At 46.8% G+C, this 27,531-nt stretch overlaps 1 protein-coding gene across 2 annotated transcripts in view; it reads left to right on the top strand.

The window, feature by feature from the left end:
- APOH (apolipoprotein H) overlaps nt 1-27,531 on the top strand; it is a 388,934-nt gene that overhangs the window by 203,682 nt on the left and 157,721 nt on the right. Inside the window, exon 5 of one of the 2 annotated variants that reach the window (XM_069199884.1) lies at nt 5,359-5,547. The exons of the other annotated variant lie outside the window; for it this stretch is intronic. Coding sequence (XP_069055985.1) covers nt 5,359-5,547 — 189 coding nt within the window. The remainder of the gene's footprint in view (nt 1-5,358; nt 5,548-27,531) is intronic. 2 annotated transcript variants of the gene reach the window in all.

The following is a 27,531-nucleotide window of genomic DNA, read 5'->3' as shown; positions in this document are numbered from 1 at the left end:
TCTTGTTTTGTTTAGATAAATATTCTCTATTTTTCTAAACCTGTATTGTGTCATTTTGCAGTGTTTTCATTAAGTTACTGTGTGTGTGTTGGTACACATACTTTACACCTAGCACTCTGAAGTTAAGCCTACTGTTCATGCCAAGCTACCAAGATGGTAAGCAGGGGTTAGTTGAGGGTGATTCTCTTTTACCCTGACTAAAGTGAGGGTCCTTGCTTGGACAGGGGGTAACCTGACTGCCAACCAAAGACCCATTTCTAACAGATGTCATTAGCCAAGACCTTTTGAGTTTACTAAAATGAGGTATATTATGTACTTACTAACAGTGGCATTCAGCCAGCCCTCTCCATCCATTGGCTGGTTGTGGTGTTATTCACATTTTTACTTCTGCACATTTGAGCATGGAGCGTAGAGCAAGGTGGCAGCCCATTGGGAAAGCTAATTAACAAGTTAATATGTTCTTGACATTATTTTTGTATTGATAGCTGTAGCGTACGCCAAAAATGTGCACGTTTCTTTCTGTAAAACAGAAAGATAACATGAATTCATTTTCAAATAATCGTCTTGCTCGACGGTGTAGCTTATGATTGGCTAACAAGGTGAATCTTTCAAGGCTAATGGCAGTGACCTGCTGGCAGATGTTCCATTGTCTACTGTAAAGCTTCTTTCATCAAGTTAAGTGCAGAAATAACAGTGCAGGAGTGATGATGTGCAGGGGAATGAATTCATGCATTGCATTTTAAATCGTTATTTTATTTTGGCAGAAAAGAATACTTGCACTCATATTCATAATGTAAAAGTAAAATAATTAAATACGTGTCCAGCCCAACATTTAAAAAATATATAATTTATACGTGTCTATATGGATAGCAAATGAAATGTATTTAATTTAATGTAACATTTTGTTTCCTAAATCCGTTGCTAACAGAATGTTAGTTGGCAGCCGGTTTGCACCCAGTCCAAGTAGGGACCCTCACTCTAGTCAGGATAAGGGAGATACCCACTCAGATAACCCCTGATCACCCCCTTGGTAGCTTGGCACGAGCAGTCAGGCTTATCTCAGAAGCAATGTATAAAGCATTTTTACATAACACACAGTAATATGTGAAAGCACTACAAAAGGACACCACACCAGTTCTAGAAAAATAGCCAATATTTATCTATATAAACAAATACAATAAAAATCCTACATACAGTAAGAAAAATATGAATTGTGCAAGATTTACTCGAAACTACAGTTCCTTGAAGACGATAGCTCCACCTGGGGCTATCACAGCATCGTGATCAACAAAACCAACAGTTTAGGCCGGCCGGGGCATTGCGGGCCAGCTACGGTGTCGGTAAGACCCACAAACAGTACCTTGGATTTGCAGGGCTTCGTGATTCTCACGTTGAGCTCTGGAGAGCGGCGTCACTGACGTCGCGATGTCGGTTCCGGAGTCGGTGCAGGAGTCATCGTGCCCTTGAGGTCACACGCGTTGCAGATCAAACTCCAGGCTGATGAAGTTAGGTGCGCCAGCGTGGATGGCGTCGGGGCTGCAGTGTGAAGGGGGATGATGCGGCGTGCGTTATCCACAGGTCATGGTGCAGGCAGCGTCGTCGTCGTTGCAGAAGCTCTGTCGTCGGTAGGCCCAAGCCAGCGGTGCGGGACGGTGCTTCGTGACCCTCACGAGCGGTGTCCACAGGCCACGGTCCAGGCAGGATGCCTGGTGACAACACAGAAGTCGATGGTGCTGGCGTCAGTGGACCGCGGCTGCGGTGAAGGACGGGACAGTGCTTGTGTACCTCACGAGCGGTGTCCACAGGCCACGGTACAGGCAGCGGCGCCAGTGTCAGCAGGAGCGGCAGCATCGGGGATGCCCAGGTTGCGGTGTGAGCAGCTGATGCTGGAGTGCGGGACCCACAGGTCGCGGTGCGAGCAGCAGCTCAGTGAAGTCATCCGATGACGGCATCGGTGAGACTAGGGTCGCGATGCGGGGCAATGCGACTCCGTGTGGCATTAACAGGTCACGGTGCAGGCCAGCGGCGGCGTTGCGGCTTTGCGGTGGTTTCTCCTCTTGAACAGCACAAAACACACAGTTCCCAGTGCTGCAGGTCTGAAGTCTTTGGTTTCTCTGAGACTTCCAACAGGAGGCAAGCTCTACTCCAAGCCCTTGGAGAATTTTCTCAAGCAGGACACACAGCAAAGTTCCCCCTTTGCACTCTTTTAAGGCAGAAGCAGCAACTGCAGGCCAGTCCAGCAAAGCAACACAGCAAAGGGACAGTACTCCTCCTTCAGCTCTTCTCCTGGGCAGAGGTTCCTCTTGATTCCAGAAAGATTCTAAAAGTCTGGGGTTTTGGGTCTTCTTCTTATACCCAGTTCTGCCTTTGAAGTTGGCAAACTTCAAAGCAAGGTCTCAAGTGTTTGCAAGACCCTTCCTTGTCCAGGCCAGGCCCGCAGACACACACCAGGGGGTCGGAGACTGCATTGTGTGAGGGCAGGCACAGTCCTTTCAAGTGTGAACGACCACTCCTCCCTCCTCTCAGATGGCTCATCAGGATATGCAGGCTACACCCCATTCCTTTTTGTGTCACTGTCTAGAGAGGTGCAAAACAGCCCAACTGTCAAACTGACCCAGACAGACAATCCACAAACAGGCAGAGTCACAGAATGGTATAAGCAAGAAAATGCCTACTTTCTAAAAGTGGTATTTTCAAACATACAATTTAAAGCCACCTTCATCTAAACAATGTATTTTTAAATTGTGAGTTTAGAGACCCTAAACTCCATTTTTTTATCTACTCTCAAAGGGAATCTGCACTTTAAGGATATTTAAAAGCAGGCCCATGTTAACCTGTGAGAGAGATAGGCCTTGCACAGTGAAAACCAAATTTGGTAGTATTTCACTGTTAGGACATACAAAACACACTAGTATATGTTCTACCTTAAACATACACTGCATCCTGCCCATGGGGTTACCTAGGGCCTAACTTAGGGGTGCGTCACATGTAGTAAAGGGAAGGTTGAGGCCTGGCAAGTGGGTACACTTGCCAAGTCGAATTGGCAGTTTAAAACTGCACACACAGACACTGCAGTGGCAGGTCTGAGCCATGTTTACAGGGCTACTAATGTGGGTGGCACAACCAGTGCTGCAGGCCCACTAGTAGCATTTGATTTACAGGCCCTGGGCACCTCTAGTGCACTTTACTAGGGACTTACCATCAAATATGCCAATCATGGATAAACCAATCAACAGTGCAATTTCTATAGGGAGCACTTGCACTTTAGCACTGATTAGCAGTGGTAAAGTGTGCAGAGACAATAAACCAGCAAAAAAAGACCTAAACAAATAGGAGGAAGAAGGCAAAACGTTTGGGGATAACCCTGCATAAAGGGCCATTTCCAACATACATGTTTTGAAATGTCACAATATTTGTCAGCATGTTTATAGTTTAGAACAACCTAAAAGAGCTTGAGATTTCTGTCAAGATCTCTCCAACTTCTTTTTGTTCAGAACTCTGCTACATTGCTACTCTTTTGATATTTGCATATATTGCTGCTAGAAACATTTCATTTTTGTGCATTCACTTAATTAACTACAGAAAGCCTTTATTATAGCCTTAGAACCCGCCGTAGCGGGCTCTACCGGCTATTAAAGGCCCGCTCCCCGCGTTAAATGCCCGAGCCGAAGGCGAGGGCATTTAACAAGGGAGAGGGACTTTAATAGCCAGTAGAGCCCGCTACGGCGGGTTCTAAGGCTATTAGAACATTCTGCCACACAGGGCAGAATGTTCTATTAAAAAAAAAAATGTTCACGGAGCCCGAGGGGATTTAAATCCCCTCGGGCTCCGTGAGGCTTTGTTCACAGCTGTTGCTGTGAACAAAGCGAACATTGGAATGTTGGCGCTGCGGGCTTTTACCGGCCTGTAAAAGCCTGCAGCAGTCCATTGTCTTCAATGGACATGCCAACATTCCAATGTTCTAATATTGCTTAGAGCCCTTTTGACTTAGTCTGTTTTATATAACTTATTATGGAATTTCTAGACAAGTGCACAATGTATTGCTTTTTTCTCTGAGCACACAATGGGACTCATATACAAAGAAGTGGCAGAGCGCAGCACTGTTGCAAATTTTACAGCACCATAGTGCATCATTTCAGAAACGCAGGGATGCACCCTATTTACCACAGTAGGGTGCACCCCTGTGTTTTCCCTAGCGCTGGCACTAAAATTAGCTGCCTAGAACCAACACAGGCACCCTTGCACCACAATGCAAGGGTGCCTACATTGCAGGGAATTATTGTATATGTGCAGAGAGGTGTCCCTTCCTGCACACAAACGATCAATAATTGCAAATTGTTACTTCTCTGTGTGCTGCATAATGCATCACACATAGAAGTAACAATTGGTCATTATTTAATGATTATTCATAGTGTTTTCCTCTTTCTAAAAAAAGGTATTTCCCCTCATTAACTCACCCTCTAATGCCACCCCATGGGTGGCATTAGTATTTGGTGCTGCCTCAGGTTTATGATTTCTAGTAAATCTGGGGCAGATGCAATGGGTGTTGTGGTGGAATGCCCACACCAACACCGATTGCAAGCTTCTTTCACGCAAATTGATGCGTGTAAAGGGATCGTATTGGCTTAACACCATTTTGTAAGTATGGAGCAGGGCACTACGTCACATGAACTTTGGAAAAAGTGTTTTCTCAGGCAAAGTATTGGTTATTTACTCTTAGGGACCCAATTATTTATTTTTAAACTGGATCATGTGTTATGTTCTGTAGTATGTATATGTTATTATGTGGTTTGCTGACCACATTGTCTATGTTACTTTAATTATATTCACTGAATAACCCTAAAGATAATGCCCTTTGGTAAATTATTTTTGGCTCAGTATTGAATTCCCTTTGCATTCCACTGCTCCTGTGTCTCGTCCCTTTGTGATAAACGAAATTGTTGACACCACTTCAACCATTAGCTCACTTCACTGAGTGGTGGCATTCTGCTCTTTCACAAGGAGCACATCCACACTCAAAGTAGATCCCGTTAGTGCCAGTGAATATTAGGGAAATGTTCTTTTGGAGACCAACAAAAACATTTTTGTTTTTAGTCAAACACTTTTTATATACTAATGAGAGCCTGGCAGTTCCTACATGCAATAACATTTTACAAAACCGTGACAAAAGAAGTGTTTATAAAGCCAAAGTGCTGGCAGCCAACGACACACGCATTTGATCTACAAATGCTTGTTTCAATTTGATGTGGTCATCCCCAATAATTGCTACATTGCATACGTCCGACGTTTTATACATACTGCATGATCAGTCAGAATTTAAACAGTCACAAAGAAAGTCATGTTTGCTTTTTTTTCCAGCTGTGATATGTCCTCCTCCCACCATTCCAGAATTTGGAAAGTTAAAGGTTTCTAAAGCAAGGCCTAAAAACGTCTATACTTTCCAAGATGTTGTCCAGTATGAATGCATTGAAAAGTATGCATTATTTGGAAACGATTCTGCAACCTGTGGTGCTGATGGCAATTGGAGTAGAATTCCCCAATGCATAGGTGAGGAACAAATGTACGTCCTTCTTTCCTACATATGCAAATGGACACTCCCTTGCCCTTGCTTATGAGATGAATTGCAGTTCTATTAAAGTTCCACATTTTACACTGATGCTGATGTTAATTTGTATGTGGTGTATATAACAAATCCACAGCGGCACTAATTTAAGATTCATATGTTGTGGGTTTTCTATATTATGAACTTTTTGTGCCACTTTGGTCCAAAGAGAACTTGATTTGGAAAAAGAGAGTCAAACAAGTAGAGAAGTGGTACAGTACAAAATATTTGTTCTATCTTGCCTAACAAAAAATGCCCAGAATCCCTCTTACAATACATTTCCATGAATCCATGCCGTTAGAACCAGTGAATTAAAATCAATAAATGTATCAAGAATGTATCAAGCGATTTGATTTTCAAATTTAGTGGCCTATTTCTAAGCAGATGATCTAAGCTTCAATGGTTAAACACACTTTTTATACTTATGTTGTTAAACCTTCTAACAAATGCCTGTCTTGGGCATATAAACCTGGGCACATTCCATGTCTGTATGTTTCGCAAGCATCACGCTTTATTCTTTGGTTTAATATAACCAACTATTACATTGTTCTCTAGTTCGAGGGAAAACTTGTTTTATAAGGTATACATAAATTAATGGAAAAGTCAACATCTACAGATCCATAGATAAGACCTAAAACAATAAATTAACACCATCGTGACAGATTACCTTCTGTCAGTCCTCGCCTTATATATTGACCAGCCCACCGGTCCCCTGTCTGATGTTATACTGTCCTTAAGTGGGTGGTAGGCTCTGGGTATTATTTGTTTGGGAAGAGCCAGGTCTTTACTTCCTTTCTGAGTTCCTAGCAATCTTTCATATGTCTTCTCTTTGTTTGGAGACAGTTCCATCATTTTGTACATTGAGTGATGTTTCATCAATGCTTTCAGTGCCTTTGCTGTGGCTGGTCCTGTGAGAAATGCAGAGTGCCTTGAATGAAGAGAATCTGACTAAGGGAGCCAATGAAGTGTGTGCACACCATATTTATGGTCTACATGATGAATGTGATAGTAAATTGTTATTTCTGAGTAACCCACATATCCTGCTATGCCATTTCACATATTTCATAAATTAATTTGAATACAAATTTCTCATTAATAAACACATATATTTAGTATTAATTGCATATGTATACGAATATGTGCCTTAGCATAGTTTGATAGTTCAGCAATAGTTCATATATGTATTCAAATAATTTAGAATGCCTGATAGATTTAGGTGGAGGTACAACAAGTTTAATTTGTTTATCTTTGAATTTTTTCATAATTTAATAGGGGACCTGCCCTTTTCAAAATAAAGAGAAAAGTAAAGAAAAAGAGATAAGTGGAATAAAGTGCATTTAGCTGGACAAGAAGAGGGCACAGCTACGCTTTATGGGCGCCAGCTGCACCTTATTGGCTTGCTGGGACAGGGTAGCTAGAGACGGAGATAAATTATGTCCTTCTTTACACAACACAACAGTTCTCTTGTTCAACTGAGGTATGTCAGAGGCCACCTTATAAACTGACTCAAGCCATTTTGGTGCTAAGACAGTTTCGATAGATGCAATAAGGGAGGAGCTGGAGAATAAAGAATGCATCTTTTCATAAAAAGAGAATTTCAAATTCTAATCCATACCAATGCTGCAATTCTTTTTAATTTTCTGTTTATTAACCAATTCAGTTGACACTTTTGTTCATTTTTAAAGTTACAATTATATACAATTTATGCACTAGGATACAACTTTGATTTTAATAAAAGCATAAACATATCCTTATTGTGCTTTCTTGAGTATGTCTTGTCATGGTGACGAGAGGTTTGAAACCTACTGACAACAAATAATCCTTTGAGGTCCCACAAAACTGATCATTACCCAGAGCGCATCATCCACATGTAATGCTAAGGTAGTTTGTGGGCTGCAGTGCACCAAGGTTTGTGGCAAGTTGGACTTTACAGATCAGATTAACAACACATAACTTTCACCAGAGAGTTTTGAAAGTATAAATTCCAGGATGGAATTATGGAATTACAAAAAAGTATCACCTAGACAAGTGAAGATCTGTTAAAGAGTTTGAATGGTGCTTCTTCTGGCTTAGTTCAATTGAGGCACTAGAAAATGACTTGACTCTGTGATCAGTAATAGAGAGTTGAGGTGCAGGTTGTGCAATAGTACTGCTTCCATCCTCTACAAGTTAGATTCTCCATTCTGGAAAGTGGTTCTCCAATCTTGAAAATTGTCTTTGAGGTTGTTACTCAGCATCTTTTTATCAATGCATTTGAGCCAGTGGTCGAGTTCTTCACAGTTGAGATGCATTCTTTTTTTAAGAGGCGGGTGTCAAGTTCTAAGGAGTCTAGACACTTCAGCTTCCTCTGTTTTGTATGATCTGTGTGTCACCAGAATAGTTGTATGATTGCCAAAGCCTGGACATGGAGAACGTCTCGCTAGTTCCTTTCTTGATTGTCCAATAAAAAGACAAGTCCTCTCAGTAGCTACAGTTCCACCCTGCACCTAATGTACTCATGAAAGGTGTTTCATTAAGATGGTCTTAGGAGGGAAAAGCCACAAAAGACTCTGAATGCCTCCTTAGCAATATTGGGAGTTCTTGACTTTATATGTTGAATGATACAGGAGTTGATAAGCAAGGCACCAACACTATCCTGAGGCAGGGTTGAAACAAATCAATAATAAAAACTGCTACATATAATGAGAGCAAATATTGATGGACTAGAACATTTAAGTGAGTGGAAAATAGGGATATGAAGCCTAGTAGCACATCCTTTTCTTACCAAGGTCGTCTTTATATGGTGTAGGCAAGAAATAATAATCCTGAAAATTAAGATTTGCATCAAGACTAATGCCGTTTTCTACCTCAGGCATGTGAAATACAACATGTTTGACACCCTTCCTTTCCTCTATGCTCCCTGCATCTTGCCCACCGACTCCTCAGTATGGCGATCCACACTATGGATCATGTAGGCTCTTGCAGCTATTGGGATGTCAACCTTGGTGGCAAGAGCTGAGGCAGACAGCACCAAACACACCAAGCACCAGGACCAAAGGCATGCTGTCTTCCCCTCTCTGGACGTGAGGTTAAACAACCAAGCGTCTTCCTCTGGTGAGTCTCATTCTCTGTAATAATCTCATGAAGCAGTATGCTCCCCTGAAGCACTGCGTTTATAGGGATGCCACTGAAAAAATATGACCCAACAAGATGGCCCAAACTGAAGAAACATCTTTCTAAGAACATTTACTGGATGGATAACCTTTCAAATGTATCAAAAAGTAAGGATGGCATTAAAACGTTTGGTTATCAGTTTTTGAGCCTGATATTCAAGTTGACCTGCATATTGTATGGAGGTGGTTCTGAAGATGAAACAATACACAAGGGCCCCTGGAGTGATGAGGAGAGCATGCTCAGGGAAACAAAACTAGAGTAAATAGCAAATCTCTCCTAAAAAAATAATAGATATGGGTACATGTACATCGTAGCCTAGTTTATATGAAATATTCTGGAAACCATAAATGACGTCAAATATGTTTGGATATACAGCAAAAGTATGTACAGTTATTATAAATGTATCAAACATTTCTCCTATTAACAAACAAATTAAGTAGAAAATTAAATAGACCATGTTACACTAACAAACATTTACTAAAGATCAGCAAGAAATAAAACACTGCAATCACTCAAACATTCATACAGGGCAACATCCATACCAAAACCCCATCCATAAACCCTGGTCTAACAAAGCAGAAACATAAACTGTAATAAAAATTGACTAAAGGCATAAACACCAAAATATAAACTATCAGAAACAAAGAAATCTAGGGAACAAATAATATAAAGATACTATGAACACTGAACCAATAATACATCACAAATAGTTACTTATAAATTCTTAGGGTTTGAAAATCACTCTGATTATGTTGAATTCTTAAGTGAAGCAAAAAAAATACGTTCATCCTTGTATCCTTAATGACCGAACATATGTTGATGATCAAAGTTTTTCACCATTTATTAATAGCATTAAATAGCTGCTTCTATATCTTTAATCAAAAAGGAAAAAAAACAGTTATTTTTTTAGACCATGTTGTTCCCAAGTCGATTTTTGTGGTCTACTTGTTTCACAATTTGTTTTTATATCTATAAAGCTGACCCACTTATATTATTGAAACATGATCCACTTTAATAACTCAACTGTTGGCTCTTATAGTATGTCAATAGACGCCTATGTGCCAAGCTGATCCACTTATATTGTTGAAACATGATCCACTTTAATAACTCATCTGTTGGCTCTTACAGTGTGCCAATAGACGCCTGTGTGCCGACGCACCTTTCGGTCAACAAAAAAATGATTCAAGAGGCCTTCTTCAGGGCAAATCATAGGATATCGAGTGGTGGACCTTCAAGTAGACCTAGATGAAAAAACAAAAATAACTTTATGGCTCCCAGAACCCAAAAATTTTGCGATATAACCAATTGGCAAAAGGGGCAAGTTAGACAGAAAAAATTAAGGGGGTCATTACAACATTGGCGGTAAAAGCCACTTACCGCCGTGCAGAAGACCGCCAATACACCGCCGCGGTGGCGGGAGACTGCCACAGCTATTATGACACACATCACGGATTCCGCCGAAATTCAGACACCCACACAAGTCCGCCACACCAAAGGTCAGCGATAGATATGCGGAAACAAATCCTCCACCTCCACGCCAACAGAAACACACCCATGCTATTACGGCACATGAATCCACGCGGCGGTCTTTCAACTGCTGTATTCCATTGGCGGTACACACCGCCGCGCTCAAAATACACACACAGCTCCAAAACACCGCCACATTGGACAATTACAAATACACACACCTGATACACATACATACACCACTCCCACACACCCAACACAATATAAAACACACACCCACATCACCCACAAACCCCTACGACCACAAATTAGAGACGAAGGCCAGAGAGGGACAGCACAGAATAGATAACACCATCACACAGAGGCACACTACACCATCACCCACACAACATCCACGCACAAAACACCACATACCACTACACTAACCACACTCATCAACACATACACCACCCCACACATCACACACACCACCCCATGTCACGCCAAAGACACCCCCGCTTCTCCGAGGAGGAGCTCAGGGTCATGGTCGAGGAAATCATCAGGGTAGAGCCACAGCTATTAGGCTCACAGGTAAAGTACACATCCATAGCCAGGAAGATGGAGCTATGGCAAAGAATAGTCGACAGGGTCAACGCTGTGGGACAGGACCCAAGACATAGGGAGGACATCAGGAAGAGGTGGAACGACCTACGGGGGAAGGTGCGTTCCACGGTATCCAGGCACCACATTGCGGTACAGCGGACTGGCGGCGGACCCCTACCTCCTCCCCCACAACTAACAACATGGGAGGAGCAAGTCTTGTCCATCCTGCATCCTGAGGGCCTCGCAGGAGTCGTTGGAGGAACGGATACTGGTAAGTCAAATCTTCACTATCATATCCCCCACCCTACCTGCATGCTATCACCCCACCCCACCCTCACACCCTCCCCTATCACCCTAACTCCTCACTAATCTACCCATAACACCAACCACCCATCCCAACCCCAAGACCTGCATGACACAACTAAGCATGGACACCCATCACTAAAGCATGCCCACTGCACAGACCCACAACACCCCCCAAACATCACCACACAAGCCCCCACACAGGAATGCCTGCACTGGGGTTCACGCACACCCAACCATTGCACACCATGAAACACACACATGCAATAATCATGTACTTAAACCCCCGCAGGAACCCGAAGGAACATCACCACACCAGAGGGTCCAGACAACACCACTCCACCCCCAGAAGAAGCCCACAGTGACGACAGCAGCTCTGCCCTACTGGATCTTGATGACCAGCCCGGACCATCGTGGGCCTCAGGACAGTCGGTTTCCCTTGCCCAGCCACAGCCCAACACCGAGCTTACACCCTCTGGTAACACCAGCACAGCACCCACCCAGCGGGCCCATACCTCCCTACCCAGGACAGTTCAATCAGCGGTGTGTCCACCACTACAGGGCACCCAGGGTAACCCACCACCCCAACAACAACAGGGACCTGGGGGCAGTGGTAGTGGGCAGACGGTCCAGGGGACGGAGGCACAGGAACACCGAAGAACTGGGAGGGCTGCTGTGTGACAGGGGGAGGACAGGCCAAGGGAACCTACTCTCAACGAGGCCCTATCCTCCATCATGGAAGCATACCACCACTACCAGGAGACGATGGCAACGGTCCTGGACAAGTTGCAGGAGACCCTGCGTCTGCAGGAGGAGCAGTATTTGGGGTTCAGGGAGGAGCTCAGGACCATCGGCTCCGCCCTGGGCACCATCGTAGGGGTGCTGACGGACATTCAAAAGACCTTGAGGGACACAGTGGCACTCCAAGGGGCCCCTGACACTAGCCAGGACGATGAAATGCCCACCACCTCTGCCGGCGCTAGTGGACAGGACGCCCCACCACAGGACCAACACACCAGCACCCCACCCCCTGCAGACGGACAACCACCACAAAAGCGGGCCCTGAGATCCAGGAACAGGACAGAGCAAGATGGCAAGACCCCGCCAGGAAATAAGACCACCCTGATTGTCCCCCCACTGTCCCACTTTGTTACCCTGTCCAGCTTGGAACTGCCCCAGCTCCACTTCCAATGGCCAGATGTGCAATGTACCTGTGAGACTAATAGACTGGACTCTGCCATGGACATTCTTCCACCATGACCTCTCCCCATTTCACAAACCCCCTACATTTTTATGCACTTCAATAAACACCCTTTAAACCTCAATAATATTGGAGTCAGTCAATGATTGTGAACTTTGCATTGTCAATTACAGTGTTAAAAAAGGTTACCCATTGGAAGGTCAACATACCAATGTCACACATCACAAGCCTTTCAAGGGTGCAAGCTGTTGACACGTAGGTTACCACATTACTGAAACTGAAATGGAAGGGGACAACTCAGTTACCAAATAGGGAGTGAAATGTAGGTACAGGATAGAGGTAGACGTGTGAAATGTAATATGATGTGAAACATGAAATTGTACTCACCTGTGTCTCATTGAAAATATTGCTCTATGACTGACTCCCTGTTGTTGTTTTCATCTTCATCAGCTTCATCCTCATCACTGTCCACAGGCTCAACCGCTGCAACAACACCGTCATCTGGATCATCCTCCTGCAGAAAAGGCACCTGGCGTCGCAATGCCAAGTTATGAAGCATGGAGCAGGCGATGATGATGTCGCACACCTTCTTCGGTGAGTAGAATAGGGACCCACCTGTCATAGGGAGGCACCTGAACCTGGCCTTCAGGAGGCCGAAGGTCCGCTCGATCACCCTCCTAGTCCGCCCATGGGCCTCATTGTACCGTTCCTCTGCCCTGGTCCTGGGATTCCTCACTGGGGTCAGTAGCCAGGACAGGTTGGGGTAACCAGAGTCCCCCAATAGCCATACACGGTGCCTCTGGAGTTCATCCATCATATCAGGGATGATGCTATTCCGCAGGATGTAGGCGTCATGCACTGAGCCAGGGAACATTGCATTTACCTGCGAGATGTACTGGTCTGCCAAACAGACCATCTGGACATTCATGGAATGATAACTCTTCCTGTTCCTGTACACCTGTTCATTCCTGCGTGGGGGGACCAGAGCTACATGGGTCCCATCAATGGCACCTATGACGTTGGGGATATGTCCAAGGGCATAGAAGTCACCTTTCACTGTAGGCAAATCTGCCACCTCAGGGAAAATTATGTATCTCCTTACGTGTTTCAGCAGGGCAGACAACACTCTGGACAAGACGTTGGAAAACATAGGCTGGGACATCCCTGATGCCATGGCCAGAGTTGTCTGAAAAGACCCACTTACAAGGAAATGGAGCACTGACAGCACCTGCACATCAGGGGGGATTCCAGTCGGATGGCGGATTGGTGACATCAGGTCTGGCTCCAACTGGGTACATAGTTCCTGGATTGTGGCACGGTCAAACCGGTAGGTCACGATGACATGTCGCTCTTCCATTGTCAACAGGTCCACCAGCGGTCAGTACACCGGCGGATTCCGCCATCTACCAATATGTCCCAACTGACGGTGCCTAAGAAGGACAACAGCGAAGAAACTGTCAACATTCCTCCAGGTATGTACCCACAGTCACACACAAGACTACACCAGACAATTAACCCATCCGGGAAAGGTTTTGAGTGTAGGCCTCAGTATGTGTGACGCAGTAGTAATTGAAGCCATGTGGGCCCCTGAAATGGCGGCTGCCTGACCTCTAAACTGGGACATTGGAATTGTGGGGTAACTGCGCTGGCGTTGTAAACCGTCGCGGTAGGCGGTCGTAGAGCGCGGCGCAATGCTGCATTGGTTAATATTGGACCCTATGGGTCCCAGGAGCCAATGAACAGGTGCGCTGGCGGTGATGATGCGCACCGCGCGGACGTCACCGCCGCGGACGTCACCACCATTTTCTATCTCTTCAATCACTAGATGCCTGACCTTCGACAGGAGAGGACCTACACTGCGAGTGCTGCTGTGACCTCGGTCTGGAAGCGACGATGGCTGCTGCGTCTGGGGAAAGGGCCCCTGCCTTCACTGCACAGGAGTTGGAGAAACTTGTGGATGGGGTCCTCCCCCAGTATACGCTACTCTACGGTCCTCCAGACCAACAGGTTAGTACAAAGGGAGCACGTTGTATGGGCTAGGCCTGGGTGGAGAGGGCTGGGTGGATGAGGGAAAGGGGCAGAGTACATAGAACAGTCATGCATGGGGATGAATGGGCCACAGGGATAGAGTTGGGAGGGGGCCAATTACAATGACGGTGCTGTAGGTAATGACTGTTCCTCTTTCCTTGTGCATGTCATGTAGGTCAGCGCCCACCAGAAGAGGGACATTTGGCGTGCCATCGCCAAGGAAGTCCGGACCCTGGGGGCCCACCAGAGACGGGGCACCCACTGCCGTAAGAGATGGGAGGACATTCGCCGCTGCAGCAAGAAGACGGCGGAGGCTCAGCTGGGGATGGCGTCCCAACGTGGGAGGGGTGCCCGTCGCACCATGACCCCCCTGATGTTCCGGATCCTGGCGGTGGCCTACCCGGAGTTGGATGGGCGCTTAAGGACATCACAGCAGACACAAGGGGGTGAGTACAACCTCATCCTATGGACTTTGCGTGTAGTGGAGCTGTATGGGTGGGGGTGGTGGGCTGTGGGTGTCCCTAGGCCAGGGCGAGTTAGGTAGGCAAGGCCCCTCCGTTATGTAGGCCATGTGGCACTCTACCCCAGCTCCAAAAAAAAGGCAAATTGATGTATAGTTGCCCCTTTGCCATCCATGTGGGCAGATTTCTACCATTGCCATGTAGGCCATATCCCAGAAATTGCATGTGCAGAGGGCAGGAGCACGGCGTAATGCAGGGGGCTGCTGCGTTTGTCTTGTCCGCCAACGGTAGCGGTATGCCATGCACTAAAACTCTCTTTCTTCTGTCTCCACCCTTTTTCTGCTCTCCCTGTCCTTCTGTACATCAGCATCAACAGGCGGAGGTACAGTGGCACCGGAGCACAAGGGAGCTGAATCCCACATGGCCATGGAGGGCCACACCACAGACTCTGAATTCACCAGTGAGACGGAGGGCGAGGGGAGCTTCACGTCGGCCACAGGATCACCAAACAGCGACACGGACTCGTCCGCCGATGGGAGCTCCCCTGTGGTGGCGACACCATCTGTGCGCCCCACTTCTACAGGTACAGCCGCCACCTCCCCTACCAGCACCGCCCTCCCAGCAGCTCCTCAGCGTTCGCCCCGTACCCGCTCACCCAGGAGGGTGGGCATCACCTTCGCCCCAGGCACCTCAGGCCCTGCCCCAGTCGCCCCAGCTGCCCTCAGTGAGGAGGCCATAGACCTCCTCAGGTCACTCACTGTTGGGCTGTCTACCATTGTGAATGCCATCCAGGGTGTAGAACGAGAGTTGAAACACGGTAATGCATTCCTGGAAGGCATTCATTCTGGTCAGGCTGTCCTTCAGCGAACCCTGCAATCTCTGGCCTCAGCACTGATGGCAGCCATTGTCCCTGTGTCCAGCCTCCCCCCTCCAACTTCCTCCACCCAGACCCAATCCCCTGTACCCCAGCCCATCCCAAGCACACCTACAGACCAGCATGCACACAAGTCAACACACACAAGTAGTTCAAGCAAACATAGGCACCACACACATCACAGGCACTCACACAAGCATCAGACCCATACAGACACAGCAACATCCACTGTCTCCACTGTGTCCCCCTCCTCCTCTTTTCCCTCCTCCCTCCCAGTGTCATCTACACACACACCTGCATGCACCACATCTACAGGCACTAGGACTCGCACCAGGACACCCAGCACCACAAGCCGCTCACCTGCACTCACCACCTCCACTGCCATTTACACGTCCCCTGTGTCCTCTCCCAGTGTGTCTGTGACGCCCCCTCCCAAAGTACACAAATGCCGGCAATCACTCACCCAACATCCATCCACCTCACAACAGCCTCCAGTACCTGCACCTGCACCCAAAACAGTTAAAGTGACACCTCCTACAACCACCTCCTCTTCCTCCACTCCCAGAGCCCCTCCAGCTACCCATCCCAGTGTACGTCAGAAACTGTCCCTATGTCAAATTGACCTTTTTGCCCCCACCCACCCCCCTCCAATTCATCAGTCCCGTCGTAGCACCTCAGCCAAAAAGCCTCCAGTACCAGTGGTGCGTGTACCAGGTTTTTGGAGTGCCCTGTCCACCAGGGCAGGCAGAAGGACCCGGAGCCAAGGCACTGTCAGCCCACCCCCTGTAAAGGCTCCGAAATTGGAGAGTGGACGACGGGACCGTGTCAAGACTCCTGGTGGGACAAACAGTGACATGGGATCCAAGGCAATTGGTGAGTCATCTGTAAATCAAAAGAAGGTGGGGAAGGTCCCGAGGAAGTCTCCCCAACCTGTTGTGAGTGTCACGGCGGAGAAGTGCGCCATCATTTCTGGCGGTCCAGACACAACCGCCAGCACCGTCGTTACTGGTCAGGAGACCACCGCCACCGCCGGAGTCACAGCCCAGGAGGGCTCAAGTATCATTACTGGTCAGGAGACCACCGCCAGAGTCATAGCCCAGGAGGGCTCAAGTATCGTCACTGGTCAGGAGACCACCCCCAGAGTCATAGCCCAGGAGGGCTCAAGTATCGTAACTGGTCCAGAGACCACCGCCAGAGTCATAGCCCAGGAGGGCTCAAGTATCGTCACTGGTCAGGAGACCACCGCCAGAGTCATAGCCCAGGAGGGCTCAAGTATCGTAACTGGTCCAGAGACCACTGCCAGAGTCATAGCCCAGGAGGGCTCAAGTATCGTCACTGGTCAGGAGACCACCGCCAGAGTCATAGCCCTGGAGGGCCCAAGTATCGTTACTGGTCAGGAGACCACCGCCACCGCCGGAGTCACAGCCCAAGAGGGCTCAAGTATCGTTACTGGTCAGGAGACCACCGCCAGAGTCATAGCCCAGGAGGGCTCAAGTATCGTAACTGGTCCAGAGACCACCGCCAGAGTCATAGCCCAGGAGGGCTCAAGTATCGTCACTGGTCAGGAGACCACCGCCAGAGTCATAGCCCAGGAGGGCTCAAGTATCGTAACTGGTCCAGAGACCACCGCCAGAGTCATAGCCCAGGAGGGCTCAAGTATCGTCACTGGTCAGGAGACCACCGCCAGAGTCATAGCCCAGGAGGGCTCAAGTATCGTAACTGGTCCAGAGACCACCGCCAGAGTCATAGCCCAGGAGGGCTCAAGTATCGTCACTGGTCAGGAGACCACCGCCAGAGTCATAGCCCAGGAGGGCCCAAGTATCGTTACTGGTCAGGAGACCATCACCACCACCGGAGTCACAGCCCAGGAGGGCTCAAGTATCGTTACTGGTCAGGAGACCACCGCCAGAGTCATAGCTCAGGAGGGCTCAAGTATCGTAACTGGTCCAGAGACCACCGCCAGAGTCATAGCCCAGGAGGGCTCAAGTATCGTAACTGGTCCAGAGACCACCACCAGAGTCATAGCCCAGGAGGGCTCAAGTATCGTCACTGGTCAGGAGAGCACCGCCACCGCCGGAGTCACAGCCCATGAGGGTCCAGAATCCCACAGCCCCGCTGGGCAATGATGGAACGTCAAGCCACACACCAACGTCCAGTGTGGAATTCGTCATGCCACACACCAATATCCAGTATGGAGTTCGTCATGCCACACACCACTGTCCAGTGTGGAGTTCGTCATGCCACACACCAATGTCCAGTGTGGAGTTCGTCATGCCACACACCAATGTCCAGTGTGGAGATCGTAATGCCACACACCAATATCCGTACCAGAACCACCATGGCAAAGCACCGCTGAACAGGGCAAAGACCGCCATGGCTAAGCACCGCTGAACAAGGCCAAGACTGCCATGGTGAAGACCGCTGAAGGGGGCAAAGACCGCCATGGTGAAGACCGCTAAACAGGGCAAAGACCGCCATGGCTAAGCACCGCTGAACAAGGCCAAGACTGCCATGGTGAAGACCGCTGAACAGGGCAAAGACCGCCATGGTGAAGACCGCTGAACAGGGCAAAGACCGCCATGGTGAAGACCGCTGAACAGGGCAAAGACCGCCATGGCTAAGCACCGCTGAGAGACTGTGGCGTTGTACTCCCCAGGATGTAACAGTGGGCAAGCCACCCACTGTAGAGACTTGAGAGACTGTGGCTTTGCACTCCCCAGGATGGCACAGTGGGCAAGCCACCCACTGTAGAGACTTGAGAGACTGTGGCTTTGCACTCCCCAGGATGGCACAGTGGGCAACCCACCCACTGTAGAGACTTGAGAGACTGTGGCTTTGCACTCCCCAGGATGGCACAGTGGGCAACCCACCCACTGTAGAGACTTGAGAGACTGTGGCTTTGCACTCCCCAGGATGTAACAGTGGGCAAGCCACCCACTGTAGAGACTTGAGAGACTGTGGTTTTGCACTCCCCAGGATGGCACAGTGGGCAACCCACCCACTGAAGTGACTTGAGAGACTGTGGCTTTGCACTCCCCAGGATACATCAATGGTCATGGAGCCCCGTCGTGGATCTGGCTTCGCATTCATCTGGCTGAGGTGCCCCCCCTTACCTTCCCCCTGAGGTGCCTGTATTGTTTCTATCTGATGCCCCGGCAGTGTTCTCTCGGATTTTGGTCAGGTATCTATTGTGGGCGTCGCCCATGCATTTTTGGACTGTTGGTGTACGGACATTGTTGTGTACATCTCTGCACTATTTCTTGTATTGTACATTTATTTTTGACTGATTTCGTGATATATATATATATCCGTATATTTTTTGATGAGTAGTATATTGGCACAATACAAAGTTTGACCACTATTCGATTTGTCTTTGCATTCTTCCGGGGGGATTGTGGGTTGTTACTGTGATTTTTGTGACTGCATTGGTGTGTATGTTGTAATATGCGAGGGTGGGGGTGGGGGTGTTTGGTGGGTGTCCCCGTAATTTTTGCCTCCCTCCTCCCCGTGTCGTAGGTGCTGTACTCACCGGTTTGTTCTGCGCCTACGTCGCTGTTGGTCGTAGATGAGCAGGAATGCAAGGGCAGGTAAGATTTGTAGTTCCGGCTCCATGGTGTCCTCGTTCCTCGTGGGATGTGTTGAGGTGAGCGTTTTCCCATAGCACAAGCTGTTTCCGCCGTGTTTTTATCCACGGTGAATCCGCCCCGGAAAAGGTGGCGGATTGGTGTGTTGTGATAGTGTGGGCGGTACATTGTCTTCCGCCTGTCAGTTGGTGGTTTCCGCCAGGGTCGTAATTCCCTTTTTTTGTCCGCCGGCCTGTTTGCGGTATTACCGCAGCTTTAACACCGTCCGCCAGGGTTGTAATGACTACCTAAATGCCAACAAATAAATACACCAAAGGAGATGTGAAGAAACCATATTATACCTTAATCATGCTAATAAACACCAGACGAAATGTGAAATGCCACAAAGATAGAATAGAATCTATTTAAAAACCACCCCCATGTTTACACACATGTGGACTAAATTCATGATCTGTTCAATCATAAGCAGACACTGAAAATCGCGCCGGGTGCCACTGCACCCGTCGCACACCAGCAACTCCGCCGGCTCCATTCGGAGCCGGCTTCATCATTGCTGGGGCCTTCCCGCTGGGCGGGCGGGCGGCCTTTTGGCGGTCGCCCGCCTGCCCAGCGGGAAAGTCAAAATGACCGCCGCGGTCATTTGACCGCGGTACGGTCTTTTGGCGGTCTCCGCCCGGCGGGCGGTGCCCGCCACCCGCCGAGGTCGGAATGACCCCCATAGTGTATATGTAAACAGGGCTCGCACAGATTTAGAAACAGTATAGACATCTTGCATGTAGCCAAACATGCTGCCAGTGAAAAGAGAACAAAATGCTGGGTGCTTTTAAGGTCTAGCTGATTGAACATGTGGGTAGCAACAGAAAGTCGTATGTATATAGGCAAGGTATACATGATCTTGTATGTGCCAGAAAAATATACATATTTTCAATAAGAAAAAAAATTAAAAAGTAGAGCTCTATAAAATCGTTCTCTTATCATATGCATCTTTCTAGTCTTGTACTTTCTTGAAAATTATATTCCTCCATTAGCGCTTCAACAAGCTCTGATATCCGGGCCTCCCACCCTTGCCTCCCAAAACAGGGAACAAATGGGTCGGAGGTCCAGAGACCCCAACAGGCAGGCAGGGTTCTCAAAGTTCTAAGGATGCCTTAACAAAAAGCTCAATCGCCGGGAATACGTCGAGACATTCTGGAACAATAGATGCGCAAATGCTACTACGGGCTCTGGTTACCATAGAAGGAGACACGTAGAGCTAAGCAGTCTCAAAATCATGAAAACGCGATGAAAATACAACTAAATAAGGGTCATGAGCTAATCGTGCATGTCAATAAGGGCAAAATCGCTTCATTGGTACCTCAAACTTACTAGGAAATTTAGCATTCTGACACGCTTCTCTAGTCATAAGGAGGGAAACCATACCCTTTGCTATTCTGTCTTTAAAACCGCTGAGACCACGTGGTAACAACGGATAGCTACAAGAAAAAAGAAATAGGACTAGCAACATAAACTGAAAATAAAATGTATTGCAGCTGCCATATTGGAATAGAGAGGACGTCTATAGAAATAAACAGAAAGCCTCATATAATATTCTTGAAAGGTCATGGCTGGTCGTGTATGTTAATAAAGCCGATATTGCTTCATTAGCGCTACAGACTTACTAAGATTTTCGGCATTCTGACACACTTCCCCAGTCGAACGGAGGAAAACCAGATCCTTCTTGATTCCGTCTTTAAACACACTAAAACCACGTAGTAATAACAAGTCTCAATAAGACCACAGAAATAGGACTAGCATCATAACTTGCAAACAAAGTGTACTGTAGCAGCCATGTTGGAATAGAAAGGAGGTTGGCGGAAATAATCAGACAGCCTCATATACTGTTCCCCAATGATCTTTAAATAGTATTTTGCCAAGACATTTCTTCATTGAGGCCATTGTTGAATGTATCTAAATGAAAAATCCAAAAAACATATCTTTTCTTCCTAATAGCATCAGAGTCCTGTCCAGCTTTGGTAACAATTTTTTCAAGTATAGTCCATCTAATCTCATGTTCCCCATGGTCTGTGGACATCCAGTGTGATACTAGTGGCACATTAGGTTTTTTGATCCTAATGGCTGATCTGTGTTCATAGTATCTCATCCTAAATTCTCTTGATGTATCTCCTATGTATCATAGATTGCATGGACATAAAATGAAGTAGATAACATTTCTGGTTCTGCAGTTTGTCATATTCGATACCTGTATAGTCTTTTTGGTTCATGCAAGAGTATCTGATGTGATGGCTCCCGCATATGCTTGACAATTGCCACATTTATGGTTACTTTTTATAGCCGTTAAGCCAGTAACAGATCTCCTTGCCAGTGGTCATGGTTGATTTAACCAACATGTTACGCAAATTTGTGTTCTTTTTAAAAGCAAACATCGGTTTGCTTAAAACATCAGATTGCTTGTCGATGTTCAGGATGTGCCAGTGAGAATTATTAATGTGTCTAATTTTGTCATTCAAATTAGAATGACGGATGACACATACAGGTCTCCCATCTTGATTCTTTTGTTTGTTTTGAAACAACATAGTGCAAACATAATATTTAGCCCTCTTCAATGAGACCTTTATGAGTTCGCTGAGGATAAATTTGCTGGCCAAAATGTCTGCATGATGTAAGACATCTTTCAAGTTTGTACAGTTACGCCGAAAATGTAACAACTGACTGACAGGGATCCCTTGCCTTTGACACCTAGGGTGGTAGCTATCAAAGTGTAACAAGGTATTTCTGGCTGTAGGTTTACTATACTAAGATGTATACAAAGAATGTCCGCTCTGGTGTTTTATCCAAATGTCTAAAAATTCAACTTGCAGACGATTACTTTTAACAGTGAATTTTAGATTCAAATCACAAAGGTTGAGCCATAGGGTAAATTCTTTCAGCTGTTCCATTTCGCCCCCCCATATAAAAAATACGTCATTGATGTATTGTGACCATTGTACTATATTCTAAAAAAATGGGGCTATCTCGTTGTAATAAATCTCTTTTCAAATTGGCCACATAGAGATTCGCCACGCTAGGAGCAAAAGTCGCTACCATGCTGACTCCTTTGATCTGTTGATAAATGTTACCATTAAATCTGAAAAAGTTGCTATGGAGAACTATATCTGAACCACTGATAACAAACTCATATTGGGGATTTGATTCAATGTCGATTAGTAATTCACTAATGGGTTGTCAAGTTTTTCTCTGTGGGATGTTGGTGTACAGGGCTTCTTAGTCCATGGTTACCAAGATTTCTTGTTCAGGATCAAATTGCATTCCTTCTATTTTCGAAATAAGATGACCCGTGTCTTTGACATAAGAAGATAACTGAGTAACTAAGGGTTTAAGAAAAGTCTTTACAGATTGAGATATTGGTTCTATAGCAGACTCTGTGGTGGAAACTATGGGGCGCAGTGGTGTATCTGTAGAATCTTTATGGACTTTGGGAATTCCATAAATGACAGATAATCTAGAGTGAGCTTGTGTAAGAAGGGCAAATTCTTTTTGGCAGATGCATCCTTGCTCTAGTGCAAGACTGCTGTTGTCATATATTAGTATTTTTAACCCATTCCTCTGGGTTCTTTGTTACTTTCACATAAAATTCAGAACATTTCAGGATAGAGGTAATTTTGTTTATTTTGCTATGCCACCTCCTTTGTCACACGGTTTGATAGTGATGTCCTTATCCTGTTTTAAATGTCTTCAGGCAAGATTTTCCTTTTTATTCAAATTGAACTGAGGTTTTGGAACGTACCTTAACATAGTCTTTATTTTCTGTGACACCATCTTTTCAAAGATGGCAACTTCCAGACCTAGAATATCTAGATTAGGAATAAAAGATTATACAGGTTTTAGTCCTGAACTGTTCTGTTCTAGTGTAGTGGAATCAGTAAAAAAGTATTTCTTTAGTTGAATTCGTCTAAGGAATGCAAAAAGATCTCTGAATAACTCATACCTATTCAGGACAGTACTCGGAACAAAAGACAGGCCTCTAAATACAAGTGTCTCAGTAAAGGTGTCAACTAAATTAGAACTAAGATTGAATAAAGGAATATTGTCTACTCCCTCCAATACTGATTGTATCGCGTTTGAAGAAAGTGTAGAGTGGGATCTAAGTTTGGAAATCTATTGCCCCAGTTGTATCGAAATCTGGGTCTGTAATTGCCCCTTCTGCTGCCTACAAAACGTGAGTTTGATAGGCTCTGTTCTGATAGATTACGCCTACAGCCAAAAGAGTCAAATCAATGAAAACTGCCCTCTCCTTCAGAATCAGATGTATCAGAAAAGTCAAAAAATTTTAGATGTCCAATTTTGTTGCTCAGATGATAATGTAGTGTCCCCTACTGTTTATAGTAATTCTCAGCCTCAAAAGGATACGTTTTTCCTGGAGTGAAATATCGAATATCTTTTTTAAGCTTATCCGTTTTTCTTTTTATAAGATATTGATTAAAGGACTCAAATTCTATGCAAACTTCTTCTAGTTTTTTCTTAGCTTCATCTAAAGCTGTTGTTTGTTTTAATGTTTTCTCTAATTCTTCAATATCTTCCACCAGAAGAGAAACTACCTCATGCGCTGTCTCAATGATTAATAGTGTCCAATCTCTCAAACACCTATTCGAAATCAATTACAATTTTTCTAAAAATGTCCCTATCTTGATAAAGATGCCTGGTACATTTCTAACTCTCAAAACATTCAGGATGACTAATGCTTTTAGATATCCTGACATAAAATCTGCATGGGCCTCAGTTTTTTGTGCTTTTTTCCTTAGATTGACTAATTTAATCCAATCGTCTTTCAGTCTATTTGATGGATTAGATGAAGATTCAGGTGCTCATTCCGAGTTTGGCGGTAACCGAACCGGCATGACGATGGCAGTCTTGTAACCGCCAGCAGGGTGGCAGTGCAGACCGCCAAGTAACGAGTAATGCGGTGAACCCAAGGCAATACAGACATCTCACCGCCAGCCCGCCACTGCCGACGAGCAGCATCCGCCAGCGGAAGACAACCTCAGGCAGGAGGCAACCAACGTCCCGCCCTCCATATTCCGAGTTACCACTCCGCCAGGATATCCGGTGGGGCCTTACCACCATGAAAAACCTGGCGGAAACAGAAAGCATAAATGGGAACACCCACCTCAAGACACAGAGACGCCGCCGCGGCCGCCATGGCAAATGAACTGCTAGTCTTCACTGCATTGAATCTCACCATACACCTTCAGGACCACCGACTACGAGGAAGAAGACCTACCGTAAGTAAACCTAGCGCAGAAGGGAGGGAAATGGCAGTCATACACTCCCACACAGACCACACACACCCCACTCACACGGAGGAGGCCACACACATGCACACACAACATACGTCAATGCCAAATACCTAAAACACACACAAAGCCATGCAGATACATGCCAAACATACAGCACAACGCACAGCAACACCACCAACAAATCCCATAACCACACAACAACAACTACCCCACAGACACCTCAATGTTGGCATAGACGGGCACGTTGTGCGACACCACACATACACACACACCATGAACTCCATGTAGCAATGACACACAATCAATAGCTGTGAACACACATCCAAACAATCATACAGGTGACACAACACGTACAACCAACAATCAAGGAAATAGACACATCCAGCACTAGACACCCGGACGCACACAACACCGCATACAAACACACAAGCAGGCAGACACACACATCACAACATCCCCATGGCCAAAACCATCTACCAAGCGCAAGCAACAACACTGACACAATCCACACACAGACCACACACAGATGTCACGCCACCATGTAGTAGGAAACCAGGACAAGCATCTTATCTTGCCAACCACAGCAATGCTGGCAGTTGTATTCAAACAATAAACTATATACAAAAAGTGCCAGTGGCAAGTCAAAATGTCCAACTCAGCGGGACACATTGTCCATCAATATGGGCCCAACTTGACTCCTGATTGAAGCTAGGCCTCCACTTCATAGGGGCAGCAATAGGACAGGCAGACACCTCAGGGGTGTGGGGTAGTGGGGGAGGCTTAGATGTGGAAGGGATATGTTTTGGCTTGGGTTTGGGAGGGGTGACCTTGGCACTGGGAGGGGTGGGTTTTTGATGGGTGGAGGAGCAGGGGAAACACCAGAGGGGGGACCCAAGGAATGGGAGGTGGAAGGGCCTGAGGAGGGCAGGGGGACGGGCTGTTTATGGGGAAGAAGTGTGGGAGAGGAGTAGGGAAGAGGCCAAGGGGTGCAAGGAAAACTCTCTTAGGTACACAGGGGGGGTCACATGATTGAGGGTGAGGAGTGGAGGTAGAGGGAGTGCTCGTCTGACGTGCCTGTGTTCTGTATGTGCATGCTGGTGTGTGCAGTGTCTGGATGTGTGTGGTGGCTGAATGTTGGGTGGGTGAGTGGGTACATATGTGTTTCTTGGGAGGGGCAGAGATGCGGGGAGAGGGAATGGGTGATGTGTGAGTGAATGTTGAGGTGGTATGTGCAAGTGAGGTGGATGTGCTGCAGGTGGCAGAGATGGAAGTCTAGGTGAGTGCGGATTTGGTGTGTGGGGTGTGTGACTGTGAGTCTGCTGTTGTGGTGATTGAGGGGATGACAGGAATGACAGCAGGACCAGTGTGTGATGATACTGTGCTGGCAGGTATGGGTGGAGATGACTGTATGGGAGGAGGCAGTGGGAGAAGTGTCTGTTGTTGTGTCTGAAGATGTGTGTTGTGTGTGTGCATGCCTGTGTGAACGTTTGTGATGCCCATGTCTGTCTTTGCGCACCTTGTCTGTTGTAGTGGGAGTATGCATGTGTGTTGGTGTGCCATGGACGGGTGTAGGGAGAGGGCTTGTGGTTTGGGAACAGGTAGCTGGAGGGGGGACCGTAGATGAAGGTACACTGGCTGCAGTCAACAAGGAGGCCAGAGCCTGGAACGATCTCTGGAGACCAGACAAGGCACCATGAATGCCTTCCAGGAACACATTGGTCTGCTGCATCTGGGATGCCAGTCTCTGGGTGGCATTCACGATCATTGTCTGCCCCACAGAGATGGACCTCAGGAGGTCAATAGCCTCCTCATTGAGGGCAGCGGGGCTGACTGGGGCAGGGGCAGAGGTGCCTGCGGCGAAGGAGATGCTCACCCTCCTGGGTGAGTGGGCACGGGCAACTGGGTGGGGTGCTACAGGGAGAGCGGTGCTGGAAAGGGGGGTGACAGACAATGATGGTGTTGGTATGGTACCAGAAGGGTCAGCCACTGAAAGGGAGCCACCATAGGAGGAGGAATCTGAGTCAGATGTTGTGGTAGCTCCAGTCTCCCCTGTGGTGCTCCCCTCGCCCTCTGTCCCACTGGTCCCCTCGGCTTCACTGCTGGCTGCCTCCTGGGTCCCTTGGGCTGCAGCATCCCCACTCGCCGGTGCCCTTCCTCCCTCGCCAGATGATGCTAATGCCCACATAGACAGAGGAGGAGAGAGAAAAGGAGGGGTTAGAAAACAGAAAAGGAGGAAAACATTAGAACCCACACATCCACTTCACATACAAACAATGCAGATAACAGTCCCTGCCTGCGAAACAATAGACCAATAAGCAGTCTTTCCCAAATAGAGTCATGCAAGCTATGTCCAAACCCATAACAACCCTGCAGACCAAACTCCTGCATGAAGACAACTACATGCCCATCAATGCCAAAATGACTACTCCTAGAATAAATCCCAGGGCTATACCCAATCACATGTTATCCACAAAAGGATGAAACTAATCTAAGAAAAGAGGGACTCAGGACACTAACTAACTGATAGGAATGTGAGGAGTACATGTGGTACAGAGGATCCATTAATGTAGGAAGTGATGCAACTCCAACCTACACATAACATGCTTGTCATTACCCATATACAGTGCCATCATGACCACTTCAAACTACTACAGTACATGCATAGAGGGAGAATGCAGCCATTGACATGATAGACCCATACCTACAGCTGAACATGTGTCACTGTACCGCCACTACTCATCCTACATGACTCAACATAGCGACCAGCACACACTCCTACTTGATGGGTGTGGAATCCAGGACTGTACATTTCCTAAATCACATCTGACTACATTTATTCCAAGTCCAAGGAGGGTGACAGGGCACAATCATGCAGTAGTGACCTGACAGTCAACACTTACCCCCTTGTGGCTGCTTGCTGCCTTCAAGCGCCCATCCAAATCAGGGTACACCACCGCCAGTATATGGGCCATTAGGGGGGTC

The sequence above is a fragment of the Pleurodeles waltl genome, chromosome 7 (assembly GCF_031143425.1).
Source record: "Pleurodeles waltl isolate 20211129_DDA chromosome 7, aPleWal1.hap1.20221129, whole genome shotgun sequence".
Taxonomy (NCBI): Eukaryota; Metazoa; Chordata; class Amphibia; order Caudata; family Salamandridae; genus Pleurodeles; species Pleurodeles waltl.
Note: the sequence above shows the minus strand (reverse complement) of the source record. Positions and strands in the feature narration are given on the sequence as shown.